The 17,068-nt window shown below is 43.3% G+C and overlaps 2 protein-coding genes across 4 annotated transcripts in view; one reads left to right on the forward strand and one right to left on the reverse strand.

The window, feature by feature from the left end:
* LOC138154219 (tumor necrosis factor receptor superfamily member 14-like) overlaps positions 1 to 2,682 on the forward strand; it is a 28,072-nt gene extending 25,390 nt beyond the window's left edge. For 2 of the 3 annotated variants that reach the window (XM_069078782.1, XM_069078783.1), the window contains one exon: positions 425 to 2,682. The gene's annotated coding sequence lies outside the window, so the exon portion shown is untranslated. Of the gene's footprint in view, positions 1 to 190; positions 347 to 424 lie in introns of all 3 variants that reach the window. The other variant, XM_069078781.1, reaches the window with a different exon arrangement.
* Positions 2,683 to 4,212: 1,530 nt separating this feature from the next.
* On the reverse strand, positions 4,213 to 13,164 carry PRXL2B (peroxiredoxin like 2B). The gene is made up of 7 exons (XM_069078779.1): positions 12,948 to 13,164; positions 12,128 to 12,332; positions 10,322 to 10,373; positions 9,067 to 9,130; positions 8,896 to 8,971; positions 7,649 to 7,767; positions 4,213 to 4,417 (listed from the first exon to the last, which is right to left on the reverse strand). Exons 1-7 carry the CDS (start codon positions 13,008 to 13,010, stop codon positions 4,391 to 4,393), a joined length of 606 nt encoding a protein of 201 aa, XP_068934880.1. The 5' UTR covers positions 13,011 to 13,164; the 3' UTR covers positions 4,213 to 4,390.
* Between the last annotated feature and the right edge of the window lie 3,904 nt (positions 13,165 to 17,068).

A 17,068-nucleotide genomic window follows, 5' to 3' on the forward strand; every position in this document is an offset into this window, starting at 1 on the left:
TTGAGTTGCTTTCCTTTAACAAAGCAGATCCAAGAACCTGTGGTAGCTGCAAACCCTGAGGACGCTTGGGGTGCTTGCTGCTACATGCTGTTTATGGGTTTATGGAAAATTAAGTCACAATTTGGTCGCCTGGAGAAGTTTGGCAGCATTATATGTCAATTTCATGACAGCATGTTTTCTCGGGTTCTAGATAATGGACAATGCTCTCATGCGTTCTCAGTCACTAATGGAGTAAAACAAGGCTGTGTAATTGCTCCTATGCTTTTTAGCATGATGTTTTCAGCCATGTTGTAAAAGCCTTTCAATGAGGAAGAAGACAGCATCAGGGTCAGCTACTGTGCTGATGGTAAGTTCTTCGATTTGAAAAGGCTACAAGCCAAGACCAAAGTGGAGGGAGTGATAGTGCATGATTTTTTGTTTGCAGATGATTGTACACTCAATGCAACCTCTGAAGCTGAGATTCAACAAAGTATGGATCACTTCTCTGCTGTTTGAGCTTATGTTGGCCTAATAATTGACACCAAGAAAACAGAGGTGCTCCATCAGCCACCACCACACCATCCATACATGGAACAATAAGTTACAGTAAATGGAGAAGTTTTGAATGCTGTGGATAAGTTCACTTACCTTGGTAGTGTACTTTCCAAGGCTGTACACATTGATAATGAATTTGATACATGAATTTCCAGAGCTAGCTCAGTCTCTGGGAGGCTCTGAAGGAAGGTGTGGGAGAGAAGAGGTATTAGACTGACTACTAAACTGAAGGTCTGCAGAGCCATTGCACTTACCTCATTGTTGTATATAAATGGAATGGAATGCAATTGTGCTATAAGAATGGTGAGTAGGTGGATTTCAGAAAAGCCTGGAAAAACTTACATGAACAGATGCAAGGTAAAGTGAGCAAAACCAGGAAAACATTGTACACAGTAAGAGCAAGATTGTGTGATGATCAACCATGAACCACTTAGGTCTATGCATCAATACAATGATCCAAAACAAGTTCAAAAGACTCATGATAGAAACTGCTATCCACATCCAGAGAAACATCTGGGGAAGTCTGAATGCAATTTTCACTATCTTTATTTTTTTATATGTGTGTGTGTGTGGATTTTTTCCCCCATTTTTTGTCCTCTTTCTTCTTTCACAGAATGACTAATATGGAAATGTTTTTTACAATTGCACATGTATAACCTATATCCAATTGCTTATCATCTCAGGAAGGGAAGAGGGGAGGAAAAGTGGAAGAAAACTTGGAACTCACAATTTTATATAAAAAATGAATGTTAAAATTTGTCTTTACATAAAAAATAATTTAAAAGAAAAAAAATCATATTAGCCGATGCTTTGTTTTATTTTTTCATAAAACCAACTCCTATTTTTATTTGATTTAATGATTTTTATACACTCAATTTTATTAATCTCACCTTTAATTTTTAGAATTTCTAAATTAGTGTTTAATTGGATATTTTGAATTTGTTCTTTTTCTAGTTTTTTTAATTGAATACCCAATTCATTGATTTGCTCTTTTTCTCTTTTATTGATATAAACATTTAGAGATATAAATTTTCCTGATTGCTGTTTTTGCTATATCACCTAGGCTTTGAAATGGTTGTCTCGTTATTGCCATTATTTTCAATAAAATTGTTTATTGTTTTTTTAATTTGTTTTTTAATTCACCCATTCTTTAAGATTAGGTTGTTTAATCTCCAATTATTAAATATAATTTTTATTGCATTGTGATCTAAAAATGACACATTTAATATTTTGTTTTTTTGCTCTTAATTATAAAATTTTATGCAATGATATATGATCAGCTTTTGTAAAGGTACCATGTGCTACTGAGAAAAAGGTGGATTATTTTCTATTCTCATTCAATTCTATCCAGATTTCAACCATATTTAGGTTACCTAAAATTCTATTCGCTTCCTTGACTTCTTTATTTATGTTTTGCTAAGCTTTATCTATTTCTGAGAGGGGAAGATCAAAATTCTCCACTATTATAGTACTTTATTATACTACTATTTATTTCCACCTATAGTTCATTTAACTTTTCTTTTAAAATTTTAGTATTTGGAGCATATAGTTTTAGTATTGACATTACTTTGTTGTCTGTGGTACTTTTTAATTATAATGTAGTTTCTCTGTTTATCTCTTTTAATTAAATCTGTTTTAGCTTTAACTTTGTTTTAGAATATGATTGCTACCTCCTGCTTTTTTTTATATCAGCTAAAGCATAGTGAACTCTACTCTAACCCTTTATTTTAACTCTGTGTGCATCTCTCATTTTTAAATGTGTTTCCTATAAACCACATATTGTAAGATTCTGTTTTTAATCCATTCTGCTTTCCATTTCACTTTTATTGGCCAGTTCATCTCATTCACATTCAATGTTATATTTACTATTCCTGTATTTCCTTCCATCCTATTTTTACTCACTATTGTCATTGTCAGCCTCTCTTTTTGCCCTATCTCTCCTTGGTTTACTTCTGTTACCTCCCTAATCCACTTCCTTGTCCTCTCCCCTTACCTGCCTTTTCTTTATTCTACTCACCCCTCTGAGAGTCCCTCCCTTATCCTGCCTCCTGGCCCTCTGTAATGGGAATGGGAATTTGAAGATCTTCCCTGCCCCTTAATAGACCTAGGGATAAGTTTGAAGACCTCCACTGCTTTGAAAGTAAACCCTGCCCCCTAATAGGCTGAATGTAATCACAGGGAGGCTGTGATGAAGGGAATTTACTGAAGGGTGCAGCAGAGCCCCTTGCTCTCAAGATAAACTCTTCCTGGGCATAGGCTGAATGCAGTCACACGGAGCCTGTGATGAGAGGAATTTTGCTGAAGAGAAGCAGAGCCCACAGGAAGCTGGTTCAGAGATAGCCAGAAGGTAGGGGACAGAGGAGCTCAGGTAAGGTGATAAGGGATTTTGTGAGTAAATATTGATCTTCTATTGGTTTGTGGGAAGGCTGAAGGATGCTGTGGCTCTCACCATTATTGTGGCTTCTGCATATCTTTGGTACTATGATGAAATCTGTTGATTGGTTTTGGGATTAGGTTTTCTGGTGTCTAAATTAATCTTTTAGTTCTATTCTCTATCTGGAGAATTTGGTATATTTTGTGTTCGAACATCATGTGATATTCATAGTCACGGTCTTTATCATAATCATGGGTGCTGTAAATATTGCATTGGGGCTACACCCTCTTATTTCTTTATAATTAGAAGACTTTTATACCCTTATAGTTTATATGTTGTTCCCTCTTTAACCCAGATCTGATGAGAAGGTTCCAGAAGTATGAGCCCTCCATCCCCATCTGCTTCCTCTGTAGCAGTTCTTCCTTTCACCTCATTTATATGAGATAATTGCCCCTTTTTAGTTTTTCTACCCAATTTTGTTTTTTAGAATTCCCTCATCATACCCATCTCAGTACCAACCTTTCTTTCAAACTGCCCAAGTAGTTTGATAGCCTTAAGAATATGGATAAGAGGGGTGGCTAGGTGACACAGTGAATAGAGCACTGTAATATCAGAAACATCTATGGTTTTGTTTGAAGGAAAGAATTTCAGTGTAATCAGTTTCCTTGGAGGAGAGTCATTTGTGGAAACTTACTTGATATTCACTGTTTTGAAATTGATACTCAATGTATTTATATATGCTGTCCCAGAACCTTTTGTAACTAGGTTCAGTTTGCAAAACATTCTATTTCTGAGGGTTCTTATGGAGATAAAATATGATATTTGTAAAGCACTTTGCAAATCTTACAGCACTATATAATGCTAGCTCTTATTATTATTATACATACATTTTTCTCAGTCTTCATGACCATCCTGAAATAGGTGCTATAAGAAACCTCAGAGGTAAGATTAGAACACAGGACTGTCTAATTCTAAGCCCAGCACTCTGTTTACTATACTGTTGTAACCTCCAATAAGCAGATTTCATTTTGAGATGGCTAGAATTAAAGAATCACAGAATTTTGAACCTAGAAGACCCTCCTTGACCCCACACCCCAAAAAGAATCCCAGACAAGCCTGTCCTGGAAGCCCTCCAGTAAGGGGGAGCCTGGACCACCCATATCAAAAGCTCCTCTTCTGGCAATATTAGTTCCTCACACATCATTTGCCAGAAGGGAAACAGAAAACTGCCATGCTCAGCAGAGCTGCAGACCTGGGAGATGTTGGCTTCCCGGCACAAAAACTCAATTCAATCAGAGACTTCATTTGATAACCCAATTTTAATTAAGAGCATTCATGGGTCACGGATGGCTCACAAGCAGACATTGGTTCTACCCCTGCCTCCTGTGAATGGACTCTTCAGTCTGACTTTGTGGGAAGAAATTCAGGAAGAGGAGACAGTCTACAGGAGTCTGGCATGGGGCCTTCAGGGTCTGGTGCCCATCATCTTGTGCACACATCCTCAGTGCACTGAAAGGGAAAAAGAGATGGACAATTGGATGCTGGAAGGGTAGGCTTTTATTAGGAAAGCTGTGTTCCACTCTGAAACGCATAAAGAGCTGGACAAGTATAACCTATCCTCAAGGGACACTGCACTAGGCATGAGGGGGCATACAAAGACCCTGCCCACAAAGAGTTTATATTCTAATGAGGGAGGCCATGTGTACACATAAAAGCATATGCTAAGTATAAAAGATTATTGTTTGGGGAGGTGGAAGGCATTAGCAGCTGGGGGAAATTAGGGAGGGGGGAGGAAGCATTTATAAGCACCTACTGTGTGTGAGGAACTGTGTTAAGCATTTTACAAATATTATCTCATATGATCCTCATAACAACCCTGGGAGGGAGGGGAGTTGCTACTATTCTCTCCATTTTACAGTTGGGGAAACTGAGATAGCAGAGGTTAAATGACTTGCCCAGGGTCAGAGAGGTAAAGAATGTCTGAGGTTGGATTTGAACTTGGGTCTCCCTAACTCCAGGCCCAGGGCTCTATCCACTATGACACCAAGATGCCTAGAAAGTCACAAAACGTTTCTCACATAATATATATATATATATATATTATATATATATATATAATATATATATATATTATAACGACAGCTTCAAGAGTTAGAATGTTGTAACAGATAAAATTCTAGCCGTGGAATGAAAAAGATCTAGGTTCAATTTTCACCTCTAACTCATACAGACTGTGGGACCCTGGATAATGCTCTAAGTAACTCTCCAAGACAAGAGTTTTAATATTCTTTGTGTTCCGGGCCCCTTTGGCAGCCTGGTGATGCTTAGGAACCCCTTCCCCCAAATCCAGTTTTTAAATGACTAAAATAAATATAGAGCATTTTGTTGTTGTTAGGTCATTTTTTTTTATTGCTGTCCAACTCTCTGTGACCCCATTTGAGTTTTTCTTGGCAAAGATACTGGACTGGTTTGTCATTTGACAAATGAGGAAACTGAGGCAAAAAGAGTTAAATGATTTGCCCAGGGTCACACAGCTAGCAAGTGTCTTGAGTCCAGATCTGAACTCAGAAATCTGTCTTCCTGACTCTTGGCCAGTTGCTCAATGCACTATGGTGCCACCTAGTGGCACTATAGAGCATTATAAAGAAAACCAATTATATAGAAATAAAGATGTCATTCCCCCCCCCCCCATCCAAGTTCACCGACCATCTGAAATCCACCCCTCGACCCCTGGAGGATGGGGTTGGTGGACCCCATTGGTAGAGGTCCAATATTCACTAGAAGGAACTCTGCATGGTAATGACATCACATGCTGAGACCAAAAAATGATGATGATGATTGGACAGAGGCAGATGGTTGGGACACTTTTTAAAAGCACAGCTCTATTTAGCAATTTCAGATTTGCCAAGTATTTTTCCTAGTTGACCCTCACAAGAACCCCACAAGGGAAGCTAGGTTCAGTGTTCTCCTTTTACCAATGAGGCAACCTGGCCTCAGTGAGGTTAGGTTACTTGGCCAAGGTCACACAAGGCTGGAATTCAATGCTCTTTCCATAATACCCTGGCTCTAGCCTCTCCACAAACTATCTCACCTAATCACCACAGCAGCCCTGGGAGATATCTCCAGTTTAGATTAGGAAACCGAGGCGGACAGAAGGGTCACATAGCAGAGCCTAAATCTAGTCCCCTTTTGACTATACCATGAGTTCTCTCATAGAGACAGTCAAAATTTCCAGTCCCCCAGGTCCATTCCTGTATCTCTAGCCCACCAAACTCTACTTGTTGGTGAGAATTCTAGCCTCAGAGTGTGCTGGCAGAACTTCCCCTTCCCCTTCTGTAAAGTGGGGATAAATCACACCTGCCCAATTTGGCTCCCAGGGTTGTGAGAACCAAAAAGAAGAATGTACTAGAGCCCTCTGTGTGATGATGACAAGGGCAGTAATGAAGACTAGAATTTATCTAACACATTCAAGTCGGCAAAGCACCCGGCGTATGTCCTCTCATTTGAGATGATGCCGGAGACAGCCTCCAACCCCACCAAAGGGATGGCTCTGTCCTCCTGAGGTCTCCAACCTCGGTGACTTCATCTCCATCTCTATTAGCCTCTTATTCACCCTGTCCAGTCTCAGCAACTTCCTACTGCTGGGACAGAGAGCGAGTGGGCCAAGGCCAGTCCCTGACCCCGTTCAGGCAGGTCTGAATCCATCCTCCTGCTGCAGGGAGTACACAGAGGCACTGCATCCTACTTCCTGCCTCGGTTCCCCCGCTACAATGCCACATCAGCTCTCCCTCTCTCCCCTGCCTTGGTTCCCCCGCTACAATGTAGCATCAGCTCTCCCTCTCTCCCCTGCCTCGGTTCCCCCGCTACAATGCCGCATCGGCTCTCCCTCTCTCCCCTGCCTCGGTTCCCCCGCTACAATGCCGAATCGGCTCTCCCTCTCTCCTTCCCTTGGAGCAGCAGCGGATAGAGCGTTGGGTCTGAGTTAGAATCCTGCCGCCAGCTAGCTATGTGACCCTGGGACACTCTCTGGGCCTCAGAGTGTGAGATAGACAAGAGAAGCTGAGTTTGAAGCCTGCATCAGATAATTACTAGCTGTATGACGCTAGGCAAGTCCCCTAACCTCTCTGGGACTGTTTCTTCATCTATAAAATAAGAAAACTGATAGTATTTCCCCCACAGGGTTTGTTGTTATTCAGTCATTTCAGTGATGTCTGACTCTTCATGACCCCAATTGGGGTCTTCCTTTTCCAGCTCATTCTACAAATGAGGAAACTGAGGCAAACAAGATGAAGTGACTTGCCCAAGGTCACATGTTTAGTGTCTGAAGCGAGATCTGAACTCAGGTCGTCCTGATCCCAGGCCTGGTGCTCTATCCTCTGTATTTACTATTATGAAGATAAAATGAGAATGTAAGCTCCCTGAGGGCAAGGAAGTTTTCACTTTTGTCTCTGTGCCCCAGTGCCTAGTACAATGTTTTCCCTTTATCGATTATCTCCCTCTAGCCTGGCTGTATTTTGTTTCTACATAGTAGTTCCCATATTGTCTCCTCCGTCAGCTCCTTGAGAACTGGGGCTTTTCTTTGCCTTTCTTCGTATGGCCAGGGCTTAGCAAAGTGCCTGGCCCGTAGCAGGTGCACGTTCCCTACAGCCCCAGTGCTGAAGCAGGAGGGCAGCCCCCAGCAGGGTGGCCCTGGGATGTCCAAACGAACTCTGTCCTTCCCCAGTTCTGAAGTCAGCTCACCTGGGGCTTCTCGCTGGAGCAAGCATCTGCGGAGATGCCCAACGTCTGGAGGATGGTTTCCAGGGGAACGTAATCCCCCGGCGAGCTCTGGATGAAATGCAGCAGCACCTTGTCACCACCTGTGGGAAAGCAGATCAGCAACACTCAGGACTCCCACAGGGCCCCAAGATTGCCCAGAGCCCAACCCCCATCCAACAGCAGCCCTTCCCCAAAGGGGAACGGTGGAATTCCTCTTCACAGGAGCAGCTGGCTCAGAGAGCTGGGCTCCAGGCCCTCCCAGGGAATTTCAGCCATCTCCTACTGTAAGCCATAAGTAACAAGAGGCCTGTTTGGGTGCTCAACATAGCACCTACTATGTGCCAAGCGCTGTGCCAAGTGCTTTGGTATTGTTCAGAAACCTCCATAGGAGAATGGGAGCAGAGTTTAAGTCTCCTAAGTATGAGGGGGGGATTCAAATCCAGGCCTTCCTGACTCCAAGTCAGATGGGTGGCCCTAAGATAAGTTGCAATTCTGCTATTATTAGTTTATAATCAACATTCAATAGACTACTGCACAGATATACCAAAAAACCTGCTTTTTATAGCTAAATAAAAATAGTGGGACAAAATATTATTACCGGTGTTATCATCATTCTTTTCAGGGTGCCAGACTGGAGTCAGGAAGACCCAAGTTCAAAACCTGCCTTGTGTATTTACTAGCTAACTGTGTAACAATGGACAACTCATTTATCCTGTTTACTCATCTGTAAAATGGGGACAACGATGGCACCTACCTACCCAAAATAGCTGCTGTAAGGGTCAAATGAGATATTGTACACCAAACACCCTGCCAATCTTAGACTGCTATAAAAATGCTAGTAATTATTGCCATAGTTTTTAGGGTTTGTAAAGCATTTTACATATATTATCTTATTTGATCATCATGAGAAGATTTTGAGGTCAGTTCTCAAGGGACTATTTTTCACATTTTATAGATAATGAAACCGACAGGAAAGTTAAGTGACTTGCCCAAGGTCACACAGCTGGCACATATCAGAGGCAGGGTTTGAACCAAGATCTTCCAGACTCCAATGCCAGCCCTCCCTTTACTAGGCCAAGATGCTGGAGAAAACGAGCTGGCTCTTTTGGTGAACATTCTGGACCCTATTTGCTTCAGGGAAGAGCATATGACTGGGTCTAACCCTGCCCAACCTTCCTGATCAGAAGATGATGCTGGCACCTCTGTAGCCCTCTCTCTGAATCACTGACCTTTGTTGACAATTAACATCCCTCCACTTTGCAGCAGATCACCAGACAGGTTCCCGTGGATGCCAACAGCCTTTGCCTGTGATGGAGAAACAAAGTCGAGGTCACTGGGGTCTTACCTATCCAGGGAAGACAAGGTATAAAGCTGAATCCTAGACAACCTCATTCACTGACCTTGGCGGCAACATCACGGACTGGCTTGCTTATAGCAGCAGGGAGGATGCTTAGGCTATTGTACCTGTGAGGAGGAGAGGAAGAAGAAGGAAAGGAGAGGGAAAGGAGGAGAGGGATAGAGGAAGAGGGAGGAAAGGAGAGAGGGAGAGAAAGAGGAGAGGGAGAAGAGAAGAAAGAAAAGAGGTAAAGGAGAGAGGAAGAGGGAGAAAGGAGGAGGGAAATCAAAGAGGAAAAGGAGAAGGGAAGAAGGAAAAGGGGAGAGGGAGGAAAGGAGAAAAGAAAGAAAAGGGGAGCAGGAAAGAGGAAGAGGGAGAGAGAAGGAAAGGAAGAGGGAGAAAGGATGAGGGAAAAGGGGAGAGGGAGGGAGGAAGAATGGAAGATGGGAGAGAGAAGAGGGAGAAGGGAGAGAGGAGAAAAGGAAGAGAAAGAGGGAGAGGGAGAATGGAGGAGGGAGGGGAGAGAGAAGGGAAAAGGAGAGAGAGAAGGGAGAGGGAGAAGGGAAGAATCACTGTGCTATGTGCTTTAGGAATATTATCTCATCTGATCCTCTCAACAACCTTACAAAGAAGGCCTATCATTATCCCCACTTTATACATGAGGCAACCGAAGCAGAGACAATTGATGACACAGTATCTGAGGTCACATTTGAAATCAAGACTTCCTGACTTCTCAGGACTCAGTACACTATACCATCAGCTGCCTCTGAAATAGTAATTAATAGCTAGCATTTATTTATTTGTTTGTCTGTTTATTTGTTTGTTTTATTTTATTATATTTATCTATCTATCCATCCATTCATTCATTTCTTTATTTATTTATTTATCCGACAGCTCGGACTGTCCTTAAGAGGAAGCAAGGAGTCAGATTGTACAAGGCTTTGAAAGTCAGACTCTCAGTAGTTTTTACTTTATCCTTGAGGCAACAGGGAGACATTCTACAATTTTGAGAAGGGGTGGAGGGTGGGGTGCCATGATCAAATGTGAATTTTAGGATTAGCAGGTGAGTGATAGATGGACTAGAGAGGGAGGAGTTTGGAGGCACCAGACAATCCCACTGCCCAGCAGGTGGCTTGGGACATCTGATCAAAGGAAGACTGGGTGGGGGCTAGAACGTTGAGGAGGGAGGAATTCTGCCAGCCCTGCCTCCATTCCCCAAACGACATCTCTCCACCTCCTCCCAATCTTCCGGACACCAAGAGAATGCTAATGTCCACTGAGACTATCTGTCACCTGCAGGGCTCCCAAATCACACCCACCTCTTAAATCCCAGTTCCTTGTAACTCTGCTTACTTTCATCGAGATAAAGTTCTGAAAAACAAGGGAAAAGAGGGCAGATTCAGAGAAACTCAGGAAGATTTGTATGAATGATAAAAAGGAAGCAAGGCAGTAATAGACAAGAGAGTGAATGATGACCACAACCATTGTAGATGAAGACCACTAACCAAAGGAAACCAAAAATCAAGTCACCGACAAACCAATTAATAAGTCCCAGAAAATGGATAATGAACCACACCTGCCTTCTGACAGCTGAGATTCAGAGGACAAAAAGTGTCATATCAGGTAAAGGCTGGGATTGGATTCAAGAAGAATTCCATTTGAATCCTGCCTTAGATACTAGCTGTGTGACCTTGGGCAAGTCAATACACCTGTGGGCCTCAGTTTTCTCATCTGTAAAATGGGGATAATAATAGTATCTACTTTTCAGGGTTAATGAGGATGAACAAATAACATAGATAATTATGATATAATATTGTAAAGTGCTTTTTAACGTTTAAAAAAATCTTCTAACAGTTAAAAAAAATTAATTGGTCCCTCCCACTATACCACCACCACCATCTATTAGGAAAATTAAAAAAAAAATTCCTCAATACATATTTTCATAGTGCATTAAAAAACATGCCCACGCTAGCCATGTGTGAAAACGTGTGTCTCTTTCTGCATTTCAAGTTTATTCCCTGTCAGGAGATAAATGGTGTTTTTAAAATCTTCGTTCTTATTTTATTTTTATTATCGTTCTCTATTGTTACTTTATTTTATTATTATTATCTTCATGAACTCCTGATTTATCATTGTGTTCATTGGAGTTCTAAAGTTGTTTTTCTCGATAATGTTGTTAACAGTCTCCTAGTTCTGCTCAGTCACTTTATAAAAATCTTCCCAACTTCCTCTGAAATTGTCTGCTTCAAAACTTCTGGCACAATGATGTCCCGTTAACCTGGAAAGGTTTATGTGAACTGATACAGAGTGAAAGGAGAAGAACACTGTATACTGTAACAGCAACATTGTATGATGATCAACTGGGAATGACTTGGCTGCTCTCAGACAGACACCGATCTTAGATAATTCCGAAGAATTCGAGATGAAATACACCATCTCCCTCCGGGGAAAGAACTGGTGGAGTCTGAATGCAGATCAAAGCATACTTCTTTTTTTTTAACTTTCTCATTTTCACTTTTTCTGGTCTGTGTTTTCCTTCACAACATGGCTAATATGGAAATGTTTTACATGATTGTACATGTATAACCTATCAATTATTTACCGTCTCAGGAAGGGGAAAGAGAGAAAGGGCAGGAGAGGATTTGGAACTCAAAATTTTAAAAAATGAATGTTAAAAACTATTTTTGCATGTAATTGGAGAAAATAAAATATTATTCTAAACGAAAAAATATGTCATTTTATTCATATGCCACAATTTGTTTAACCATTCCCCAATGGGAGGATACCTTTTTCGTTTCCAACTTTTTGCTACCATAGAATTGTTTTTACATATAGATCCTTTTCTTCTTGCTTTGACTTCTTTAGGGTATAGGCTTGGGAATAATAATATCATTTAGTGACTTTGGGGGATTAGTTCCAAACCGCTTTACAAAATGACCAGATCAATTCATAGCTTCATCAACAATGTATGAGTGCACCTGTTTGCCCATAGGAGTGGGGGAGAGGAAATGAGGCCGATCCAAGGTCTAATAACTAACTAATAAATGGCTGAGCTGAGCCTGGGACGCGCCCCCCGGTTTGGAATCTCGGGCTCTCATCAGCGGAAGCTACCTGTCCATACTCACCTCCTTTAAAATAGTTCCCCTCCTGAAATTCCTGCAGACCCAGAGTCTCAGGAGCGATGCCCACCAGGCGCACCTCATGCTGCTCCAGGAGGTCCTTGATGCTGCTGAGATCCTGGGCTATCCAGCGACACACCACGCAGCCGAAGCGCCGCAGCCCCAGAACCACGCAGGTGCGCTCCTGCCACAGGCTCCTCAGCTCCACGGCCTGTGCCCGCCCCAACAAAGCCAGCCAAGCCACTGAGGGTCCACCCGCTCCAGGGCCAAGGTGTTCATGGAATACCCCCATATCCACTCCAGGAGGGCGCCTGAGGTCCCTAGAGACCCTCCTCTCTGAGACCAAATAGCCCATCTCCGGTCTCAGGAGCACAGCCGAGAGCCCTCTCCTCTGTCTGAATAGTGCAGAGTACCTCACCCTGGCCCAGTGTGCAATTGGGACCCCACCTCTGGAGGTAGGCTATGGGGCCTTCTTCTAAAATGTGCAGAGTATCCCACTCCAACCCAAGCGTTCAAATGAGACCCCACCCTATCCCACAGTTGGAATGAGGACTCTACCCCAGGGACAAAGTGCTACCCAGACTCCCCTTTCCAAAAGAGGAGTTGGGACACCCCCCCCCCACTTCCAATGAGGTTTCCAACTGGGACCCCTCCTCTGCGATGTATTATGAGTCTTCCACCTCTCAAAGTGCAAGTGGGGTCGAAATCCTCCAGGGGACAAGCACCAAGAAGCTTAGTCCCAGAAGGGAGTGAACCCCCGCCCCCTCCAGAGATCCACTCCCCCCATACGCAGGAGCTGCTCATCCCTCCTCCCCCTTTTCCTTACCTCCCCTGTCGCTACGTTCTTGAGGACACAAGCGCCCACCCGGGCCAGGTCCAGGGCACTCATCGCAGGCCCTAGGGGTGTCCCCACAAGCTCCGTCCACTGGCCCAGCACAGGGACGCCGGTGGGTAAAGGGGAGGGGGAGCTGCCCAGCTGACTAGGACTTGGACCTCGCCAACCACCTGATATGCATATGCATGAGACGGCAGCCAATTAAGTCGCTCGTCCTGCCAGAGGCGGGGCTGCTTGCGTGTGCGTTACGTACAGGGAGGCGAGGGAGGGGTGCAGGGGACGATGGGTGAGGGGAGGAAGCAAACGACAATGAGGAAAGCTCCTGCGGCCGGGAAAGGGGGCGGGACCAGGGCTGAAAGTGACGTGGTGAAAGTAGAATCACAACAGTAACCAATAAACACCTATTATGTTCCAAGTCTAAGCTCAGAGACCAACTAAATAACACAAAAGACAGCTTGTAAATGTTAGAATGAAGAGGGCTCTGGAAAGTCTCCCTACTGTGGAAGGTGGGAGGAGGCAGAGAGGAGGAGAGAGAGCAGTCCCGGCCTGGGGGATAGCCTGGCACCTGTCCGAGCCGGGAGATGGGGGGAAGGGGGGCGGCGACGGCTGAGAAACAGCAGGAGGCCAGGGTCCCTACACCCCTGAGCACCTGCAAGGGAGCAATTCAAACCGCAAAAAGCCTGGAAAGTTAGGGGGAACTCAGCTTACAAAAGGCTTTAAAAATCAATCAGAGACTCTCTACTTGATCAATAACCAATCTCCGCTCTGCAGAAGGGAGGAGAATATAAACTTCTGTCCCTTCGGGTGTGAGACGCTGCATGCATCATCAGACTCAGTTAATATGGTTTCTTTTGCTGAACTTAATTTTTCTCTCTATCAATCTTTATTAAGTTAAATTAAGTGTTAAACCAGGCAAAATAAATGAGGGGGAGAGGAAGATCTCAAAAGTCCCTTCTATTGCTAAGATTCAATAATCTTATTAAAGGAAAATATGGCTGGGGAAGGAAAGAAAGAAAAAAGGAAGGAAAGAAGGAAGGAGAGAAGAAAAGAGGAAGTAATAAGACAGAGAAAGAAAGGAAGGGAGGGAGGAAGGAAGGAAGGAAGGGAGGGAGGGAGGGAGGGAGGAAGGAAGGAAGGAAGGAAGGAAGGAAGGAAGGAAGGAAGGAAGGAAGGAAGGAAGGAAGGAAGGAAGGAAGGAAGGAAGACTTTTAATTTCTCAAAGAGCCCTGAGGGTCCTTCCCCAGAGCACCCTCTGTGTTGAATAAGAAACAGCAGGAGGCCAGGGTCCCTGGATCTACGTGAACTTATCTCTAAAAGAATTTGCCTTCTCTTTCCCTTGTCTTTCCTTGCCCTGCTGTGCTCACAAGCATAATAAAAGAAGAAATACCAAGGGTTAGCCAGGATTTCAAGTATCATATTCTTAGCCTCCAACCAGATGAATGAGGCTCCATGGGGTCATGGGAAAGGGAAGAAGAAGGGTGTGGAATAGAATTGGCTCAAGTGACCTCTGAAGTGCCTTCTCCTCTGGCATTTTTCTTTCCCAGGGATTCTTATTTGCTGTATTCTTTGGTATTTGTTTTCCTTTTAAGATATTGTCCTGAGATCTCTCTCCTTAAACTCACCAGGCTTACACTGTAATACTAATGAGTTTCCAGGACCAAAGAATTCCATCACCCAGTGGCTAGCCCTCTTGAGATGAGTGTCTCCATATTGAGCCAGTCTGGTCCTCAGAGGACAAACACAGAGTCCATCCCCAGGCAGACCAGTATTCCAAGTATCTACTAACTGCCTGCAGGGACTGGGGATCACCTCCAGCATCAGTGCAACATCATATAAAACTTCTATTTCTGTCTTGACTTAAGTTTCCATTCATCATGTAGCAGATGAAAGTAGAATAAGCTTCTCCCCATCAACAGACCATCTCCCTAGGATTACCCAGAGTCCTCTTTGCCCCAATAACTCAGGTTCACAATTTCAAGGTCATAATCATTCAACTGTAATAGTTACCAAGCTGATAACCTAGCAATGATAATAGTACATACATCTAAATTGACCTTTGATTCTCAGATTTAATTATCCTGTCCCAAGCTCTCTGCCAACCTCCAATCTCATATCTCCAACTGCCTTAAAGACATCTTGAACCAGATGTCCGATAGAACTCAATTCTGAAACCAAACATTATCTCCCCTTTCCCCTTTGTACTTTCCCTATTGTAGAGGACTACACCATCCTCCCAGATCTTCAGGCTCAGAACCTAGGTGTCATCCTCAACTTCTCACTATTTCTCACACACCCCCCCCATATTGCCAATTTTACCTCTACAGAATCTCTCCAAAACATCCCCTTTTCTCCTCTGACACTGCCCCCATCCCAGTCAGGCCCTCATCATCATCTCATTCCTGGGCTACTGCAAAAGCTATTGGGGGAGCTGGGGCTACCTCAAATATCTCCCCACCCTAATCCAACCTCCATTCAGCCACCAAAGTGATTTTCCTAAAGAGTGGGTCTGACCACATCAAGCCCTATTCAGTAAACACTGTTGGTTCCCAATCACCATAGGATCAAATACAAAATCCTCTATTTGATGTTCAGTCCTTCATAATCTAGCCCCTCTCATGATCTTCTATAACCCAGACCCAGGTTAAATTGTAAACACCTGAAGGATTAATCTACTTCCAACCCTGATAATTCACAGCTGTGCTGAGTCAAGCAGATTTTGTATCTTCTGGCTCTGAGCCAATCAGGGGTTGAATCTTTGTTCTATTTTCTGGGAGGTTGGCATTTTGCTTTGGGGGTTTGCTCATGAGAAGGATCTTTTGATTTCCTGGTCAAGACTCTGAGTAGCCATATGAGAGCCCTCCCCCCCAACAACTGCTTAAATGTCTGTGCTCCTTCAATCCAGTGATTTATGTAAAGTGTATAACAATATTGCTATGTTCAAACAACTGGAGTCCTGTCTGTTGGTCTTTGTGCTAATTTCTTTGCTTGTACTTTCTATACTCACTTTTTTCTCTGTAATTAAAGTCAGATTGTTAACCCTTTAAAGCTGTTTTTCCTTTATAAAGCAGATCAAAAGAACCTGTGCTAGCAGGCCATTCTGGGTATGCTAGGGTGCTTGCTAATACATCCCACTTTTCCAGCCACTTATACTTTATTCCCAGCCAATTCAATGACTGGCCTCCCGTGTGTCCCACCAAAAAGACATTCCATGTCTTAGCTCCAGGCATTTTCCTTGGCTGTCCCCCAGGCATGGAACCCTCTCCCTCCTCATGTCTTCCTCTTGGCTTTCTTTAATCTAAATTAAAATTCCATCTTCTACAGGAAGTTTTCTCAACCCCTCTTAATTCCAATGCCTTCCCTCTCCAAATTATTTTCTATTTGTCCTTTATATAGCTTGTTTGTAAATGTTTGTTTGCTTCTTGTTTCCTCCATTAAGTTTCAATTTCCTTGAGGGCAGGCACTATCTTTTGTATTTTTCTGTATCCCTAGCGCTTAGCTCAATGCCTGGAGCAAGGTAAGAGCTTAGTAAAGGTTTATTGACTAACTGATGCAGGGTGAAGTAAGGAAAACCTGAAGAATGATTTCTAAAGTAACATTGTAAAGACAGCTTTCAAAGACTTGAGAACTCTGATCAATACAATGACAGACCATGGTTCCATGGGATTTAAGTTGAAACAAGCTACCTAGCTCGTAACTGGTTGATTGTTGTCCTTCCTTCCAAAAGAGGACCAAAATGACATCACTATGCTGGAGTCAAATTTCAGTGTGTCCAATGGTGGCTGATCAGACAAATAGGAGCTCAGAGTGCTCTACCTAAAGGTCGGACACAAAGAGTCCCTGTGAATGTTTGAGCTGGATTCTCCAAAGCTGGTCATCCTACATTTCCTTCGAGCTGTTTCAATTCTGCTTTGCTCATAGAGTGCAGCATCTTCTCTGATGTGGGCTCACCATGCTAAGTGGTCCTGTGCCAATGTCTCCCAATGTCATATAATCGATTCCAAAGATCTTAAGAGAGACCTTGAGGGCATCCTTATATCATTTCTTCTGACCACCATGTGAAAAGAAAGAGAGAGAGAGAGAGAGAGAGAGAGAGAGAGAGAGAGAGAGAGAGA

Source organism: Petaurus breviceps, unplaced genomic scaffold (assembly GCF_028583685.1).
Source record: "Petaurus breviceps papuanus isolate PSGF00001 unplaced genomic scaffold, PetGlider_PUasm1.0 91041, whole genome shotgun sequence".
In the NCBI taxonomy this organism is placed as follows: domain Eukaryota; kingdom Metazoa; phylum Chordata; class Mammalia; order Diprotodontia; family Petauridae; genus Petaurus; species Petaurus breviceps.

Excerpts from the sequence above, each read along its gene's own strand:
- PRXL2B (XM_069078779.1), bottom strand. The coding sequence starts at position 13,010 with ATGAGTGCCCTGGACCTGGCCCGGGTGGGCGCTTGTGTCCTCAAGAAC. Across the intron at positions 12,333-12,947 it reads AGAACGTAGCGACAGGGGAG|GCCGTGGAGCTGAGGAGCCT; the intron begins GTAAGGAAAAGG and ends GGGCGGGCACAG. Across the intron at positions 9,131-10,321 it reads AAGGAACTGGGATTTAAGAG|GTACAATAGCCTAAGCATCC; the intron begins GTGGGTGTGATT and ends TCCTCCTCACAG.